The following is a 19346-nucleotide window of genomic DNA, read 5'->3' as shown; positions in this document are numbered from 1 at the left end:
CTTAATTTTGGGAGAATAAAAAGATGTTTTGGAAGGAGGTAAATAAAATGCGTAAGACAAGGGAACAAATGGGAACATCAGTGAAGGGGGCTAATGGGGAGGTGATAACAAGTAGTGGTGATGTGAGAAGGAGATGGAGTGAGTATTCTGAAGGTTTGTTGAATGTGTTTGATGATAGAGTGGCAGATATAGGGTGTTTTCGTCGAGGTGGTGTGCAAAGTGAGAGGGTTACGGAGAATGATTTGGTAAACAGAGAAGAGGTAGTAAATGCTTTGCAGAAGGTGAAAGCCGGCAAGGCAGCAGGTTTGGATGTTATTGCAGTGGAATTTATCAACAAAGGGGGGGTGACTGTATTGTTGACTGGTTGGTAAGGTTATTCAATGTATGTATGACTCACGTGAGGTGCCTGAGGATTGGCGGAATGCTTGCATAGTGCCATTGTACAAAGGCAAAGAGGATAAAAGTGAGTGCTTAAATTACAGAGATACAAGTTTATCGAGTATTCCTGGTAAATTATATGGGAGGGTATTGATTGAGAGGGTGAAGGCATGTACAGAGCACCAGATTGGGGAAGAGCAGTGTGGTTTCAGAGGTGGTAGAGGATGTGTGGATCAGGTATTTGCTTTGAAGAATGTATGTGAGAAATACTTAGAAAAGCAAATGGATTTGTATGTAGCATTTATGGATCTGGAGAAGGCATATGATAGAGTTGATAGAGATGCTCTGTGGAAGGTACTAAGAATATATAGTGTGGGAGGCAAGTTGTTAGAAGCAGTGAAAAGTTTTTATCGAGGATGTAAGGCATGTGTACATGTAGGAAGAGAGGAAAGTGTTTGCTTCTCAGTGAATGTTGGTTTGCGACAGGGATGTGTGATGTCTCCATGCCTGTTAAATTTGTCTATGGATGGGGTTGTTGGGAAGGTGAATGCAAGAATTTTGGAGAGAGGGGTAAGTATGCAGTCTGTTGTGGATGAGAGGGCTTGGGAAGTGAGTCAGTTATTGTTCGCTGATGATACAGCGCTGGTTGATGATTTGTGTCAGAAACTGCAGAAGCTGCTGACTGAGTTTGGTAAAGTGTGTGAAAGAAGAAAGTTGAGAGTAGATGTGAATAAGGACAAGGTTATTAGGTATAGTTGGGTTGAGGGACAAGTCAATTGGGAGGTAAGTTTGAATGGAGAAAAACTGGAAGAAGTGAAGTGTTTTACATATCTGGGAATGATTTGGCAGCGGATGGAACCATGGAAACGGAAGTGAATCGTGGGGTGGGGGAGGGGGCGAAAGTTCCGGGAGCGTTGAAGAATGTGTGGAAGTCAAGAACATTATCTTGGAATGCAAAAATGGGTAAGTTCCGGGAGCGTTGAAGAATGTGTGGAAGTCAAGAACATTATCTCGGAAAGCAAAAATGGGTATGTTTGAAGGAATAATGGTTCCAACAATGTTATATGGTTGCGAGGCGTGGGCTATAGATAGAGTTGTGGGGAGTAAGGTGGATGTGCTGGAAATGAGATGTTTGAGGACAATATGTGGTGTGAGGTGGTTTCATCGAGTAAGTAATGAGAAAGTAAGAGAGATTTGTGGTAATAAAAAGAGTGTGGTTGAGAGGGCAGAAGAGGGTGTTTTGAAATGGTTTGGTCACATGGAGAGAATGAATGTGGAAAGATTGACCAAGAGGATATATGAGTCAGAGGTAGAGGGAACGAGGAGAAGTGGCAGACAGAATTGGAGGTGGAAAGATGGAGTGAAAAAGATTTTGAGTGATCGGGGCCTGAACATGCAGGAGGGTGAAAGGAGGGCAAGGAATAGAGTGAATTTGATCGATGTGGTATACCGGGGTTGACATGCTGCCAGTGGATTGAATCAGGGCATGTGAAGCGTCTGGGATAAACCATGGAAAGCTGTGTAGGTATGTATATTTGCGTGTGTGGACGTGCATGTATATACATGTGTATGGGGGTGGGTTGGGCCATTTCTTTCATCTGTTTCCTTGCGCTACCTCGCAAACGCGGGAGACAGCGGCAAAAAAAAAAAAAATATATATATATATATATATATATATATATATATATATATATATATATATATATATATATATATATTTATCCCTGGGGATAGGGGAGAAAGAATACTTCCCACGTATTCCCTGCGTGTCGTAGAAGGCGACTACAAGGGGAGGGAGCGGGTGGCTGGAAATCCTCCCCTTTCTTGTTTTTTTTTTTAATTTTCCAAAAGAAGGAACAGAGAAGGGGGTCAGGTGAGGATATTCCCTCTAAGGCCCAGTTCTCTGTTCTTAACGCTACCTCGCTAACGCGGGAAATGGCAAATAGTATGAAAAAAAAAAAATATATATATATATATATATTTCCCTGGGGATAGGGGAGAAAGAATACTTCCCACGTATTCCCTGCGTGTCGTAGAAGGCGACTAAAAGGGGAGGAAGCAGGGGGCTGGAAATCCTCCCCTCTCATTATTTTTTTTTTTATTTTTCCAAAAGAAGGAACAGAGAAGGGGGCCAGGTGAGGATATTCCCTCAAAGGCCCAGTTCTCTGTTCTTAACGCTACCTCGCTAACGCGGGAAATGGCAAATAGTTTGAAAGAAAGAAAAAAGATATATATATACATATATATATATATATATATATATATATATTTATATATATATATATATATATATATATATATATATATATATATATATATATATATATATATATATATAAAACCCTCCCTTCCTTGTATTTTAACTTTCTAAATCGGGAAATAGAAGAAGGAGTCATGCGGGGAGTGCTCACAATGGGGTGTCTAAATGTGTGTGGATGTAACCAATATGTGAAAAAAGGAGAGATAGGTAGTATGTTTGAGGAAAGGAACCTGGATGTTTTGGCTTTGGGTAAAAGGAAGCCCAAGGGTACAATAGAAGAGTGGTTTGGGAATGTCTTGGGAGTAAAGTCAGGGGTTAGTGAGAGGACAAGAGCATGGGAACGAGTAGCACTACTCCTGAAACAGGAGTGGTGGGAGTATGTGATAGAGTGTAAGAAAGTAAACTCTAGATTGATGTGGGTAAAACTGAAAATGGATGGAGAGAGATGGGTGACCATTGGTGCATATGCACCTGGACATGAGGAGAAAGATTATGAGAGGCAAGTGTTTTGGGAGCAGGTGATGTGTGTGTTAATAGTTTTCATGCACAAGACCGGGTTATAGTGATGGGTGATTTGAATGCAAAGGTAAGTAATGTGGCAGTTGAGGAAATAATTGGTGCACATGGGGTGTTCAGTGTTGTAAATGGAAATGGTGAAGAGCTTGTAGATCTATGTGCTGAAAAAAGACTGGTGATTGGGAATACCTGGTTTAAAAAGAGAGATATACATAAGTATACGTATGTAAGTAGGAGAGATGGCCAGAGAGTATTATTAGATTATGTGTTAATAGATAGGCCCATGAAAGAGAGACTTTTGGATGTTAATGTGCTGAGCGGTGCAACTGGAGGGATGTCTGATCATTATCTTGTGGAGGCGAAGGTAAACATTTGTAGAGGTTTTCAGAAAAGAAGAGAGAATGTTGAGGTGAAGAGAATGGTGAGAGTAAGTGAGCTTGGGAAGGAGACTTGTGTGAGGAAGTACCAGGAGAGACTGAGTACAGAATAGAAAAAGGTGAGGACAAAGGACGTAAGGGGAGTGGGGGAGGAATGGGATGTGTTTAGGGAAGCAGTGATGGCTTGCTCAAAAGATGCTTGTGGCATGAGAAGTGTAGGAGGTGGGCAGATTAGAAAGGGTAGAGAGTGGTGGGATGAAGAAGCAAGATTATCAGTGAAAGAGAAGAGAGAGACATTTGGATGATTTTTGCAGAGAAATAATGCAAAGGACTGAAAAATGTATAAAAGAAAGAGGCAGGAGGTCAAGAGAAAGGTGCAAGAGGTGAAAAAGAAGGCAAATGAGAGTTGGGGTGAGAGAGTATCTTTAAATTTTAGAGAGAATAAAAAGATGTTTTGGAAGGAGGTAAATAAAGTGTGCAAGACAAAGGAACAAATGGGAACATCAATGAAGGGGGCTAATGGGGAGGTGATAAAAAGTAGTGGTGATGTGAGAAGGAGATGGTGTGAGCATTTTGAAGGTTTGTTGAATGAGTTTAATGATAAAGTGGCAGATATAGGGTGTTTTGGTCGAGGTGGTGTGCAAAGTGAGAGGGTTAGGATGATTTGGTAAAAAGAGAAGAGGTAGTAAAAGCTTTGCCGAAGATGAAAGCTGGCAAGGCTGTGGGTTTGGATGGTATTGCAGTGGAATTTATCAAAAAAAAAAGGGGGGGAGGGGTGACTGTATTGTTGACTGGTTGGTAAGATTATTTAATGTATGTATGACTCATGGTGAGGTGCCTGAGGACTGGCGGAATGCTTGCATAGTGCCATTCTACAAAGGCAAAGGGGATAAAAGTGAATGCTCAAATTACAGAGGTATAAGTTTGTTTAGTATTCCTGGGAAATTATACGGTAGGGTTTTGATTGAGAGGGTGAAGGCATGTACAGAGCATCACATGGGGGAAGAGGAGTGTGGTTTCAGAAGTGGTAGAGGATGTGTGGATCAGGTGTTTGCTTTGAAGAATGTATGTGAGAAATACTTGGAAAAGCAAATGGATTTGTCTGTAGCATCTATGTATCTGGAGAAGGCATATGATAGAGTTGACAGAGATGCTCTGTGGAAGGTATTAAGAATATATGGTATGGGAGGGAAGTTGTTAGAAGCAGTGAAAAGTTTTTATCGAGGATGTAAGGCATGTGTACTTGCAGGAAGAGAGGAAAGTGAATGGTTCTCAGTGAACGTTGGTTTGCGGCAGGGGTGCATGATGTCTCCATGGTTGTTATATTTGTTTATGGATGGGGTTGTTAGGGAGGTGAATGCAAGAGTTTTGGAAAGAGGGGCAAGTATACAGTCTGTTGTGGACGAGAGAGCTTGGGAAGTGAGTCAGTTGTTGTTCGCTGATGATACAGCACTGGTGGCTTATTCGGCTGAGAGATTGCAGAAGTTGGTGACTGAGTTTGGTAAAGTGTGTGAAAGAAAAAAGCTAAGAGTAAAAGTGAATAAGAGCAAGATTATTACGTACAGTAGGGTTGAGGGACAAGTCAATTGGGAGGTAAGTTTGAATGGAAAAATCCTGGAGGAAGTAAAGTGTTTTAGATATCTGGGAGTGGATTTGGCAGCGGATAGAACCATGGAAGCGGAAGTGAGACATAGGGTGACGGAGGGGGTGAAAGTTTTGGGAGCGTTGAAAAATGTGTGGAAGTCAAGGATGTTATTTTGGAAAGCAAAAATAGGTATGTTTGAAGGAATAGTGGTTCCAACAACTAACGTTATATGGTTGCTAGGTGTGGGCTATAGACAGAGTTGTGCGGGGGAGGGTGGATGTGCTGGAAATGAGATCTTTGAGGACAATATGTGGTGTGAGGTGGTTTGATCGAGTAAGTAATGAAAGGGTGAGAGAGATGTGTGGTAAAAAAAAAGAGTGTGGTTGAGAGAGCAGAAGAGGGTGTTTTGAAATTCTTTGGTCATATGGAGAGAATGTATGAAGAAAGATTGACAAAGAGGATATATGTGTCAGAGGTGGAGGGAACGAGAAGTGGGAGACCAAATTGGAGGTGGAAAGATGGAGTTAAAAAGATTTTGAGTGATTGGGGCCTGAACATGCAGGAGTGTGAAAGGCGTGCAAGGAATAGAGTGAACTGGAACGATGTGGTTACCAGGGTCGACATGCTGTCAGTGGATTGAGCCAGGGCATGTAAAGCGTCTGGGGTAAGCCATGGAAAGTTTTCTGGGGCTGGATGTGGAAAGGGAGCTGTGGTTTCGGTGCATTATACATGACAGCTAGAGACTGAGTGTGAACGAATGTGGCCTTTGTTGTCTTTTCCTAGCGCTACCTCGCGCACATGCAAGGGGATGTGGTTATCATTTCATGTGTGGCGGGGTGGCGACGGGAATGAATAAGGGCAGACAGTGTGAATTATGTACATGTGTATGTATGTATATGTCTGCGTGTATATATATGTATACTTTGAGATGTATAGGTATGTCTATGTGCGTGTATAGACGTGTATGTATATACATGTGTATGTGGGTGGGTTGGGCCATTCTTTCGTCTGTTTCCTTGCGTTACCTTGCTAACGCGGGAGACAGCAACAAAGTATAATAAAAAAAAATTATATATATATATATATATATATATATATATATATATATATATATATATATATATATATATATATAAATATATATATATATATATATGTATATCTTTTTTATACTAATCGCCATTTCCCGCATTAGCGAGGTAGCGTTAAGAACAGAGGATGAGGACTGGGCCTTTGAGAGAATATCCTCACCTGGCCCCCTTCTCTGTTTCTTCTTTTGGGAAAAAAAAAAAAAAAGAGAGAGAGGGGAGGATTTCCAGCCTCCTGCTCCCTTCCCTTTTAGTCGCCTTCTACGACACGCAGGGAATACGCTGGACTAATCGCTCTATTGAGACAGTTGCACGGACTGTGATCCTTGCTGTGGTTACAAGAATGTTCTTCCGCCCACCAGTGATGCTACTACGTTTGTGAATCAAGAACCATTGCAACACAAACCTCGCCAGGTGGTAGAGTGTCCCGCAGTGTATCGAGACAGACTTCCCCAAAACTTTTTTAAAGGGGAAGTAAATGTTTATAGTTGTGTTCCTGGAGTGATAGTTTTCATACATGGTGCTTTGACAAGAAAATAGTGAAACTGGAAAAAATGTAGCTTAGACAGTGAAGCTTATTGATGCAGTGGTTAAACTGATGAGAACTACTATTGATGTTTGTGTAAATAAATTATACATTTTCCCTTTTCCATAGCCAGAGGTTGAACCATTATGTGACATTCATTTTTTCATTTCATTTCAAGCTAGAAGTTTCAGTTTCTAAATTATTTCTTACATTTTTCATATGTAAATATATGTATATGTGTGTGTATATGTGCGTATGTATGTGTATGTATATATATATGTATATATATATGTATTATCCCTGGGGATAGGGGTGAAAGAATACTTCCCACGCATTCCTCGCTATCGTAGAAGGCGACTAGAGGGGACGGGAGCGGGGGGCCAGAAATCCTCCCCTCCTTGTATTTTTTTAACTTTCTAAAATGGCAAACAGAAGAAGGAGTCACACGGGGAGTGCTCATCCTCCTCGAAGGCTCAGACTGGGGTGTCTAAATGTGTGTGGATGTAACCAAGATGTGAAAAAAGGAGAGATAGGTAGTATGTTTGAGGAAAGGAACCTGGATGTTTTGGCTTTGGGTAAACGAAGCCCAAGGGTACAATAGAAGAGTGGTTTGGGAATGTCTTGGGAGTAAAGTCAGGGGTTAGTGAGAGGACAAGAGCATGGGAACGAGTAGCACTACTCCTGAAACAGGAGTGGTGGGAGTATGTGATAGAGTGTAAGAAAGTAAACTCTAGATTGATGTGGGTAAAACTGAAAATGGATGGAGAGAGATGGGTGACCATTGGTGCATATGCACCTGGACATGAGGAGAAAGATTATGAGAGGCAAGTGTTTTGGGAGCAGGTGATGTGTGTGTTAATAGTTTTCATGCACAAGACCGGGTTATAGTGATGGGTGATTTGAATGCAAAGGTAAGTAATGTGGCAGTTGAGGAAATAATTGGTGCACATGGGGTGTTCAGTGTTGTAAATGGAAATGGTGAAGAGCTTGTAGATCTATGTGCTGAAAAAAGACTGGTGATTGGGAATACCTGGTTTAAAAAGAGAGATATACATAAGTATACGTATGTAAGTAGGAGAGATGGCCAGAGAGTATTATTAGATTATGTGTTAATAGATAGGCCCATGAAAGAGAGACTTTTGGATGTTAATGTGCTGAGCGGTGCAACTGGAGGGATGTCTGATCATTATCTTGTGGAGGCGAAGGTAAACATTTGTAGAGGTTTTCAGAAAAGAAGAGAGAATGTTGAGGTGAAGAGAATGGTGAGAGTAAGTGAGCTTGGGAAGGAGACTTGTGTGAGGAAGTACCAGGAGAGACTGAGTACAGAATAGAAAAAGGTGAGGACAAAGGACGTAAGGGGAGTGGGGGAGGAATGGGATGTGTTTAGGGAAGCAGTGATGGCTTGCTCAAAAGATGCTTGTGGCATGAGAAGTGTAGGAGGTGGGCAGATTAGAAAGGGTAGAGAGTGGTGGGATGAAGAAGCAAGATTATCAGTGAAAGAGAAGAGAGAGACATTTGGATGATTTTTGCAGAGAAATAATGCAAAGGACTGAAAAATGTATAAAAGAAAGAGGCAGGAGGTCAAGAGAAAGGTGCAAGAGGTGAAAAAGAGGGCAAATGAGAGTTGGGGTGAGAGAGTATCTTTAAATTTTAGAGAGAATAAAAAGATGTTTTGGAAGGAGGTAAATAAAGTGTGCAAGACAAAGGAACAAATGGGAACATCAATGAAGGGGGCTAATGGGGAGGTGATAAAAAGTAGTGGTGATGTGAGAAGGAGATGGTGTGAGCATTTTGAAGGTTTGTTGAATGAGTTTGATATAGGGTGTTTTGGTCGAGGTGGTGTGCAAAGTGAGAGGGTTAGGATGATTTGGTAAAAAGAGAAGAGGTAGTAAAAGCTTTGCCGAAGATGAAAGCTGGCAAGGCTGTGGGTTTGGATGGTATTGCAGTGGAATTTATCAAAAAAAAAAGGGGGGGGAGGGGTGACTGTATTGTTGACTGGTTGGTAAGATTATTTAATGCATGTATGACTCATGGTGAGGTGCCTGAGGACTGGCGGAATGCTTGCATAGTGCCATTCTACAAAGGCAAAGGGGATAAAAGTGAATGCTCAAATTACAGAGGTATAAGTTTGTTTAGTATTCCTGGGAAATTATACGGTAGGGTTTTGATTGAGAGGGTGAAGGCATGTACAGAGCATCACATGGGGGAAGAGGAGTGTGGTTTCAGAAGTGGTAGAGGATGTGTGGATCAGGTGTTTGCTTTGAAGAATGTATGTGAGAAATACTTGGAAAAGCAAATGGATTTGTCTGTAGCATCTATGTATCTGGAGAAGGCATATGATAGAGTTGACAGAGATGCTCTGTGGAAGGTATTAAGAATATATGGTATGGGAGGGAAGTTGTTAGAAGCAGTGAAAAGTTTTTATCGAGGATGTAAGGCATGTGTACTTGCAGGAAGAGAGGAAAGTGAATGGTTCTCAGTGAACGTTGGTTTGCGGCAGGGGTGCATGATGTCTCCATGGTTGTTATATTTGTTTATGGATGGGGTTGTTAGGGAGGTGAATGCAAGAGTTTTGGAAAGAGGGGCAAGTATACAGTCTGTTGTGGATGAGAGAGCTTGGGAAGTGAGTCAGTTGTTGTTCGCTGATGATACAGCACTGGTGGCTTATTCGGCTGAGAGATTGCAGAAGTTGGTGACTGAGTTTGGTAAAGTGTGTGAAAGAAAAAAGCTAAGAGTAAAAGTGAATAAGAGCAAGATTATTACGTACAGTAGGGTTGAGGGACAAGTCAATTGGGAGGTAAGTTTGAATGGAAAAAACCTGGAGGAAGTAAAGTGTTTTAGATATCTGGGAGTGGATTTGGCAGCGGATAGAACCATGGAAGCGGAAGTGAGACATAGGGTGACGGAGGGGGTGAAAGTTTTGGGAGCGTTGAAAAATGTGTGGAAGTCAAGGATGTTATTTTGGAAAGCAAAAATAGGTATGTTTGAAGGAATAGTGGTTCCAACAACTGACGTTATATGGTTGCTAGGTGTGGGCTATAGACAGAGTTGTGCAGGGGAGGGTGGATGTGCTGGAAATGAGATCTTTGAGGACAATATGTGGTGTGAGGTGGTTTGATCGAGTAAGTAATGAAAGGGTGAGAGAGATGTGTGGTAAAAAAAAAGAGTGTGGTTGAGAGAGCAGAAGAGGGTGTTTTGAAATTCTTTGGTCATATGGAGAGAATGTATGAAGAAAGATTGACAAAGAGGATATATGTGTCAGAGGTGGAGGGAACGAGAAGTGGGAGACCAAATTGGAGGTGGAAAGATGGAGTTAAAAAGATTTTGAGTGATTGGGGCCTGAACATGCAGGAGTGTGAAAGGCGTGCAAGGAATAGAGTGAACTGGAACGATGTGGTTACCAGGGTCGACGTGCTGTCAGTGGATTGAGCCAGGGCATGTAAAGCGTCTGGGGTAAGCCATGGAAAGTTTTCTGGGGCTGGATGTGGAAAGGGAGCTGTGGTTTCGGTGCATTATACATGACAGCTAGAGACTGAGTGTGAACGAATGTGGCCTTTGTTGTCTTTTCCTAGCGCTACCTCGCGCACATGCAAGGGGATGTGGTTATCATTTCATGTGTGGCGGGGTGGCGACGGGAATGAATAAGGGCAGACAGTGTGAATTATGTACATGTGTATGTATGTATATGTCTGCGTGTATATATATGTATACTTTGAGATGTATAGGTATGTCTATGTGCGTGTATAGACGTGTATGTATATACATGTGTATGTGGGTGGGTTGGGCCATTCTTTCGTCTGTTTCCTTGCGTTACCTTGCTAACGCGGGAGACAGCAACAAAGTATAATAAAAAAAAATTATATATATATATATATATATATATATATATATATATATATATATATATATATATATATATATATATATATAAATATATATATATATATATGTATATCTTTTTTTATACTAATCACCATTTCCCGCATTAGCGAGGTAGCGTTAAGAACAGAGGATGAGGACTGGGCCTTTGAGAGAATATCCTCACCTGGCCCCCTTCTCTGTTTCTTCTTTTGGGAAAAAAAAAAAAAAAAGAGAGAGAGGGGAGGATTTCCAGCCTCCCGCTCCCTTCCCTTTTAGTCGCCTTCTACGACACGCAGGGAATACGCTGGACTAATCGCTCTATTGAGACAGTTGCACGGACTGTGATCCTTGCTGTGGTTACAAGAATGTTCTTCCGCCCACCAGTGATGCTACTACGTTTGTGAATCAAGAACCATTGCAACACAAACCTCGCCAGGTGGTAGAGTGTCCCGCAGTGTATCGAGACAGACTTCCCCAGAACTTTTTTAAAGGGGAAGTAAATGTTTATAGTTGTGTTCCTGGAGTGATAGTTTTCATACATGGTGCTTTGACAAGAAAATAGTGAAATTGGAAAAAATGCAGCTTAGACAGTGAAGCTTATTGATGCAGTGGTTAAACTGATGAGAACTACTATTGACGTTTGTGTAAATAAATTATACATTTTCCCTTTTCCATAGCCAGAGGTTGAACCATTATGTGACATTCATTTTTTCATTTCATTTCAAGCTAGAAGTTTCAGTTTCTAAATTATTTCTTACATTTTTCATATGTATATATATGTATATGTGTGTGTATATGTGCGTATGTATGTGTATGTATATATATATGTATATATATATATGTATTATCCCTGGGGATAGGGGTGAAAGAATACTTCCCACGCATTCCTCGCTATCGTAGAAGGCGACTAGAGGGGACGGGAGCGGGGGGGCCAGAAATCCTCCCCTCCTTGTATTTTTTTAACTTTCTAAAATGGCAAACAGAAGAAGGAGTCACACGGGGAGTGCTCATCCTCCTCGAAGGCTCAGACTGGGGTGTCTAAATGTGTGTGGATGTAACCAAGATGTCAAAAAAGGAGAGGTAGGTAGTATGTTTGAGGAAAGGAACCTGGATGTTTTGGCTCTGAGTGAAACGAAGCTCAAGGGTAAAGGGGAAGAGTGGTTTGGGAATGTCTTGGGAGTAAAGTCAGGGGTTAGTGAGAGGACAAGAGCAAGGGAAGGAGTAGCAGTACTCCTGAAACAGGAGTTGTGGAAGTATGTGATAGAATGCAAGAAAGTAAATTCTCGATTAATATGGGTAAAACTGAAAGTTGACGGAGAGAGATGGGTGATTATTGGTGCATATGCACCTGGGCATGAGAAGAAAGATCATGAGAGACAAGTGTTTTTGGAGCAGCTGAATGAGTGTGTTAGTGGTTTTGATGCACGAGACCGGGTTATAGTGTTGGGTGATTTGAATGCAAAGGCGAGTAATGTGGCAGTTGAGGGAATAATTGGTATACATGGGGTGTTCAGTGTTGTAAATGGAAATGGTGGAGAGCTTGTAGATTTATGTGCTGAAAAAGGACTGGTGATTGAGAATACCTGGTTTAAAAAGCGAGATATACATAAGTATACGTATGTAAGTAGGAGAGATAGCCAGAGAGCGTTATTGGATTACGTGTTAATTGACAGGCGCGCGAAAGAGAGACTTTTGGATGTTAATGTGCTGAGAGGTGCAACTGGAGGGATGGCTGATCATTATCTTGTGGAGGCTAAGGTGAAGATTTGTATGGGTTTCAGAAAAGAAGAGTGAATGTTGGGGTGAAGAGGGTGGTGAGAGTAAGTGAGCTTGGGAAGGAGACTTGTGTGAGGAAGTACCAGGAGAGACTGAGTACAGAATGGAAAAAGGTGAGAACAATGGGAGTAAGGGGAGTGGGGGAGGAATGGGATGTATTTAGGGAATCAGTGATGGATTGCACAAAAGACGCTTGTGGCATGAGAAGCATGGGAGGTGGGTTGATTAGAAAGGGTAGTTAGTGGTGGGATGAAGAAGTAAGATTATTAGTGAAAGAGAAGAGAGAGGCATTTGGACGATTTTTGCAGGGAAAAAATGCAATTGAGTGGGAGATGTATAAAAGAAAGAGACAGAGGTCAAGAGAAAGGTGCAAGAGGTGAAAAAGAGGGCAAATGAAAGTTGGGGTGAAAGAGTATCATTAAATTTTAGGGAGAATAAAAAGATGTTCTGGAAGGAGGTAAATAAAGTGCGTAAGACAAGGGAGCAAATGGGAACTTCAGTGAAGGGCGCAAATGGGGTGGTGATAACAAGTAGTGGTGATGTGAGAAGGAGATGGAGTGAGTATTTTGAAGGTTTGTTAAATGTGTTTGATGATAGAGTGGCAGATATAGGGTGTTTTGGTCGAGGTGGTGTGCAAAGTGAGAGGGTTAGGGAAAATGATTTGGTAAACAGAGAAGAGGTAGTAAAAGCTTTGCGGAAGATGAAAGCCGGCAAGGCAGCAGGTTTGGATGGTATTGCAGTGGAATTTATTAAAAAAGGGGGTGACTGTATTATTGACTGGTTGGTAAGGTTATTCAATGGATGTATGACTCATGGTGAGGTGCCTGAGGATTGGCGGAATGCATGCATAGTGCCATTGTACAAAGGCAAAGGGGATAAGAGTGAGTGCTCAAATTACAGAGGTATAAGTTTGTTGAGTATTCCTGGTAAATTATATGGGAGGGTATTGATTGAGAGGGTGAAGGCATGTACAGAGCATCAGACTGGGGAAGAAAAGTGTGGTTTCAGAAGTGGTAGAGGATGTGTGGATCAGGTGTTTGCTTTGAAGAATGTATGTGAGAAATACTTAAAAAAGCAAATGGATTTGTATGTAGCATTTATGGATCTGGAGAAGGCATATGATAGAGTTGATAGAGATGCTCTGTGGAAGGTATTAAGAGTATATGGTGTGGGAGGCAAGTTGTTAGAAGCAATAAAAAGTTTTTATCGAGGATGTAAGGCATGTGTATGTGTAGGAAGAGAGGAAAGTGATTGGTTCTCAGTGAATGTAGGTTTGCGGCAGGGGTGTGTGATGTCTCCATGGTTGTTTAATTTGTTTATGGATGGGATTGTTAGGGAGGTGAATGCAAGAGTTTTGGAAAGAGGGGCAAGTATGAAGTCTGTTGGGGATGAGAGAGCTTGGGAAGTGAGTCAGTTGTTGTTCGCTGATGATACCGCGCTGGTGGCTGATTCATGTGAGAAACTGTAGAAGCTGGTGACTGAGTTTGGTAAAGAGTGTGAATGAAGAAAGTTAAGAGTAAATGTGAATAAGAGCAAGGTTATTAGGTACAGTAGGGTTGAGGGTCAAGTCAATTGGGAGGTAAGTTTGAATGGAGAAAAACTGGAGGAAGTAAAGTGTTTTAGATATCTGGGAGTGGATCTGGCAGCGGATGGAACCATGGAAGTGGAAGTGGATCATAGGGTGGGGGAGGGGGCGAAAATTCTGGGAGCCTTGAAGAATGTGTGGAAGTCGAGAACATTATCTCGGAAAGCAAAAATGGGTATGTTTGAAGGAATAGTGGTTCCAACAATGTTGTATGGTTGCGAGGCGTGGGCTATGGATAGAGTTGTGCGCAGGAGGATGGATGTGCTGGAAATGAGATGTTTGAGGACAATGTGTGGTGTGAGGTGGTTTGATCGAGTAAGTAACGTAAGGGTAAGAGAGATGTGTGGAAATAAAAAGAGCGTGGTTGAGAGAGCAGAAGAGGGTGTTTTGAAATGGTTTGGGCACATGGAGAGAATGAGTGAGGAAAGATTGACCAAGAGGATATATGTGTCGGAGGTGGAGGGAACGAGGAGAAGTGGGAGACCAAATTGGAGGTGGAAAGATGGAGTGAAAAAGATTTTGTGTGATCGGGGCCTGAACATGCAGGAGGGGGAAAGGAGGGCAAGGAATAGAGTGAATTGGATCGATGTGGTATACCGGGGTTGACGTGCTGTCAATGGATTGAATCAGGGCATGTGAAGCGTCTGGGGTAAACCATGGGAAGCTGTGTAGGTATGTATATTTGCGTGTGTGGACGTATGTATATACATGTGTATGGGGGTGGGTTGGGCCATTTCTTTCGTCTGTTTCCTTGCGCTACCTCGCAAACGCAGGAGACAGCGACAAAGCAAAAAAAAAAAAAAATAATATATATATATATATATATATATATATATATATATATATATATATATATATATATATACCCTTACACACAAATATACATATATATACATTTCAACTTATACATACATATACAGATACACCACCTAATTTCTGGCAACTGATGGATTGGCACCTTCTTTAGTCTGGGCAAAATTACGTGAGGAACTTGAAATTACAATGACCACTAGACTAGTTTACTGTGTGGCCACAGATGGCATTGTGTGTATGGCGTGCTTATTTACATTCTTTACACTGTGCTTGTTTTTGGTGATACCACAATTCTTTGAGATTCTTAACTAATTTTACTTAGATATAACCCTAAGTATGGCTTCTAAAACATATGAGAGTGTCAGTCATGGTGTCAAACGTAAACACCAGTCCATATCGATCCAAGATAAAGTAGATCTGTTGAAAAAAAATGGACCGTGGTTTTTCGGTGCATAAGCTGTGTGACATCTACAGTATTGGTTCATCAACTGGTTATGAAATAGAGAAGCAAAGGGAGAAAATATTGACTTTCTATGCAGACAGCAATTCCAAGAAGCAAATGACGATTATAAAAACCATGAAAGATGGTAAGAGTACTGAGCATGATCGAGTGATGATGGAATGATTTCGACAGCATTAGAGTGATGGAGTGGACTTGTCAGGTAGGATGATAATGGACCAGGCTAAGTTGTTCCATAAGGAACTTAAATAACAAAATGAACGATACTACAGTGAAGGATGGCTTAAAAGATTCAAGAAGCGTCATGGAAATTCCATGATTAAAGCGTACAGAGAAAAGCGGTCCGCAAACCATGAAGGAGCTGGCAAATATGTGGACGAATTTGCGAAACTCATAGCTGACGAGCACCTCCATCCATAGCAGGTGTATAATGCATAGAAAACTGCACTATTCTGGCGATGCACAACTACGAAAACACTAACAACAGAAGACGAAGAAGACCCCCAACAGGATTCAAACAATCTAAGGACAGACTTATCTTATGGTGCTAAAACATTTAATATTTGTTTAATTTAAATTTCTAGCAGTCCATGGTATACTTTAGACACATGGGAGATGTATAATTAGTAGGCTCAAGGTGTGTTGATGAATTATTATTATGTGACAATGGTTGGTCCGGCAAAATGGTTAATCCAGCAAGGCTTTGTAACCAAGAGTGCCGGAAAATTGGTGGTGTACCTGTACATACACAGGCACATACATATATACACATGTTCATATTCATATTTGCTGCCTTCATCCAATCCCATCACCACCCCACTAAACATGAAACAATATGTGGAAGGAGAGAACATTATCTCGGAGCAAAAATGGGTATGTTTTAATGAATAGTAGTTCCAACAATATTATATGGTTGTGCGTCATGGGCTGTAGATAGGGTTGAACGGAGGAGGGTGGATGTGGTGGAAATATTTGAGGACAATATGGGGTGTGAGGTGATTTGACTGAGTAAGTAATGAAAGGGTAAAAGAGATGTGTAGAAATAAAAAGAGTGTGGTTGAAAGAGCAGAAGATGGTGTGTTGAAATGATTTGGATATATGGAGAATATGAGTGAGGAGAGATTTTCAAAGAGGATATATGTGTCAGGGGGGAGAGACAAGGAGAAGTGGAAAACCAAATTCAAGGTGGAAGGATTGAGTGAAAAAGACTTTATGCGATTGGGGGCCTGAACATACAGGAGGGTGAGAGGCATGCAAGGAATAGAAGGAATTGGAACAATGTGATATACTGGGGTCGATGTGCTCTAAATGGACTGAGCCAGGGCATGTGAAGCATCTGAGGTAAACCATGGAAATGTCTGTGGGGCCTGGATGTAGATAGGGAGCTGTGGTTTCAGTGCATTACACATGATAGCTAGAGGCTGAGTTTTTTCCTGGTGCTACCTCACAGAAGCAGGGGGTTGCAATGCTGTTTCCTTTGGGGCATGGTGATGCTAGGAATGGATGTGTGTGTAAAAATTCTGGCAATTTCCTGTCTTTAAAATCATATGGCAGATACAGAATCCTAGTATTGAAATTCATGAATTCCTGTTGAAGGATCAAGAACAACAAATTAATCATTTGCTGAGAAGTTCTGTATGATGGTTTATTTCTCAAGTGATGCAGCCAACACTTCTTTCCACTATCTGGAAAAACTGAGAAATACCTCAGCTTGAATACTCAAGGAAGATTTATTATTAATTAAGCCCAAGACGATGAAGAAAGGAGGAAGACACCATAATTTTAGGAGATGAAAACATTAAGCTGTAACATATACTGTGCTTACAGTTTATAATCATTATATGATATAAGTGTCTTTGGGATAAAAGATACACAGTTTTTTCAAAAACTTTCATTAGAAATGTTCTCTGGCCAGATAGTGAGGAAGGGCAAACCACTGAGCCAAGACTTCAGGCTATAATGGCAACACTGAACGGACTGCACACATCAATGCAGGTGGCCAGAGATGACATCACACAACTTGGGGAAAACTTAACTGCACTCACCAATGTTACCACGTAAGTAATAAAATGCACATGCACATATATTAAGAACCTGAGAGGGAAACTATTTGGATATATGGAAAAAAAAGGGGCAGGGGGGGGGAGCTTAATACCCACAGTGGATCCCATCTCTCAACCTTTCTTTGTCCTACAGTTCATGAACTTTCTAATGTTCTCTGCATTCACTGGTTATCCATGTAATTGTACCTTTCATCTACAACTACATATTCATAATCAACTACTTGTGCAATACAATATGCAGAGGGAATTCTAAATCATTAGATGTCATCTTTATTCTTATACACTTTTTCCATTATACACTCAATCTCTCCAGGTATGGCTTCTCACAAGCCATTTTTCCAAGCTCAGTCACTTTCAAAACCCTCCTCCCAGCCATATTATTTTCTCTTTTCCTAAAGCTTATAAAACCTTCACGATAAGTTCTTAAGTGCACTTCCATGTAATGATCACACTGTCAGAGGAGATACAAGAATGAGATAGAAGATGCAGAGCAATCAGCTAATATACAAAGAAGAAACATAGCTAAGATGGCACTGGTAAACAAGCATTACCAGATGGTGGTGTTTGGGTCCGGCATCATGCCTGTCATAAAATTTTTCTTATGTGGATAGGAAAGGGAACTGTTTACAAATTTTGTCTACAACAAAGCTATCAAGTTTGTATAAAGATGCTCCCCGGCTTACGACCTATGCAACTTACAACCATCCATACATACGAGTGGAAAAAATATAAATTAAAAAATAAACATGAATATAGAAATTACGCTTGGTTGTACATCTGCTAGTGCTAATGGCTGCATGCATACAAGAGTGAATATCAGATGATCCTGGCATTGTGTGCATCACTTTATTTCTCTCAGTTCTTCCTCTCTGTTACCATTCAGTAAGCGTGCGTTATTCAAGTGAATCTAATGAATTTTTGTGCTAGATTAAGCCATTTTTGTATTTATATCCAATGAAGATGATGAACAAAAGGAAAAACACGTTGACAGACCTGGCACGAAGCTTAAGAAGATGCTTGATTTGGAACTAAAATGAAGGTAATCATCCAATATGATGGAGAAATAAAGTTAATGTGATTGCACATCATCTACAGTTGTCCCATTTGATAGTCTCCACATTTCCAAAGGGCTAAGAAAAAATATGTGAAGCAGTGAAAGGTTTGGCAAGTATGAAGTCTATGATAATAACAAAGAAACAAGGGCCCATCCATGAAATGGAAAAGTTGTTGATGCTGTGGATGAAAGATCAAATTCAAAAGCATGTACCACTTAGCTTACTAACAATTTAGATGAAGGCTAGAAGTCTTTTTGAGACCTTGAGAAAGGGAGCAGGAGAGGATTACAGAGAGAACTTCACAGCAAGTCATGGTTGGTTCAATAGATTTAAAAGAAGATATAGTATGCACAATGTTTAAGTCACAGGTGAAGCAGCAAGTGCTGACAAAGGAGCTGCTGAAAAGTTCATTGAAATTTTGGATGAATCAATCTTAGAACCAAAAAAGATCTTAAATAAAAGGAAGAAGGAACAGCAGAATCATATAGTAAAGCTGCTTAATAAAAAATGAGAGAATCATGATAGAAATTGAGTAGGATAAAAGAATGCTGTACAGGTATACAAATTTTACATGCCATGCTGCCACATGTCTTACATATATTTCGAGATATGACCGGTCGGTTAGAACAGAACTCAGACGTATGTCAGGAGCATCTGTATTAGTGAAGGCCTTTACAAACTTCACAGCTCTGTTGTAGGCAAAATTTGTACATAGGCAAAATTTGTACATAGTGCCCTTTCCTGTCCACATAATAAAAATTCTATGACAAGCATGATGCTAGACCCGAACAACACCATCCGGTGACATTTGTTTACCAATGGAGTATGAGCTATGTCTCTTCCTTGTATATCAACTGACTGTTCTACATCTTCTATCTTATTCTTGTATCTCCCCTGACAGTGTGATCATTACATGAAAGTGCACTTGGGAACTAATCGTGTTTCATGTATCTTTTTTCTTTTAAACTATCCGCCATTTCCCGTATTAGCGAGGTAGCATTAA

General features: G+C 40.9%; 2 protein-coding genes across 3 annotated transcripts in view; one reads left to right on the top strand and one right to left on the bottom strand.

Annotated features, from left to right (window-relative positions):
- Mekk1 (mitogen-activated protein kinase kinase kinase 4) overlaps window positions 1-19346 on the bottom strand; it is a 1037736-nt gene that overhangs the window by 247794 nt on the left and 770596 nt on the right. The window lies entirely within an intron of this gene.
- LOC139755964 (uncharacterized) overlaps window positions 1-19346 on the top strand; it is a 185040-nt gene that overhangs the window by 72768 nt on the left and 92926 nt on the right. For both annotated transcript variants that reach the window (XM_071674801.1, XM_071674800.1), the window contains exon 5: window positions 17141-17282. In XM_071674801.1, the coding sequence (XP_071530902.1) occupies window positions 17141-17282 (142 nt within the window). The remainder of the gene's footprint in view (window positions 1-17140; window positions 17283-19346) is intronic.

This window comes from Panulirus ornatus, chromosome 20 (assembly GCF_036320965.1).
Source record: "Panulirus ornatus isolate Po-2019 chromosome 20, ASM3632096v1, whole genome shotgun sequence".
Taxonomy (NCBI): domain Eukaryota; kingdom Metazoa; phylum Arthropoda; class Malacostraca; order Decapoda; family Palinuridae; genus Panulirus; species Panulirus ornatus.
The sequence above is the reverse complement of the archived record's forward strand: the minus strand, read 5'-3'. Positions and strand labels throughout refer to the sequence as shown.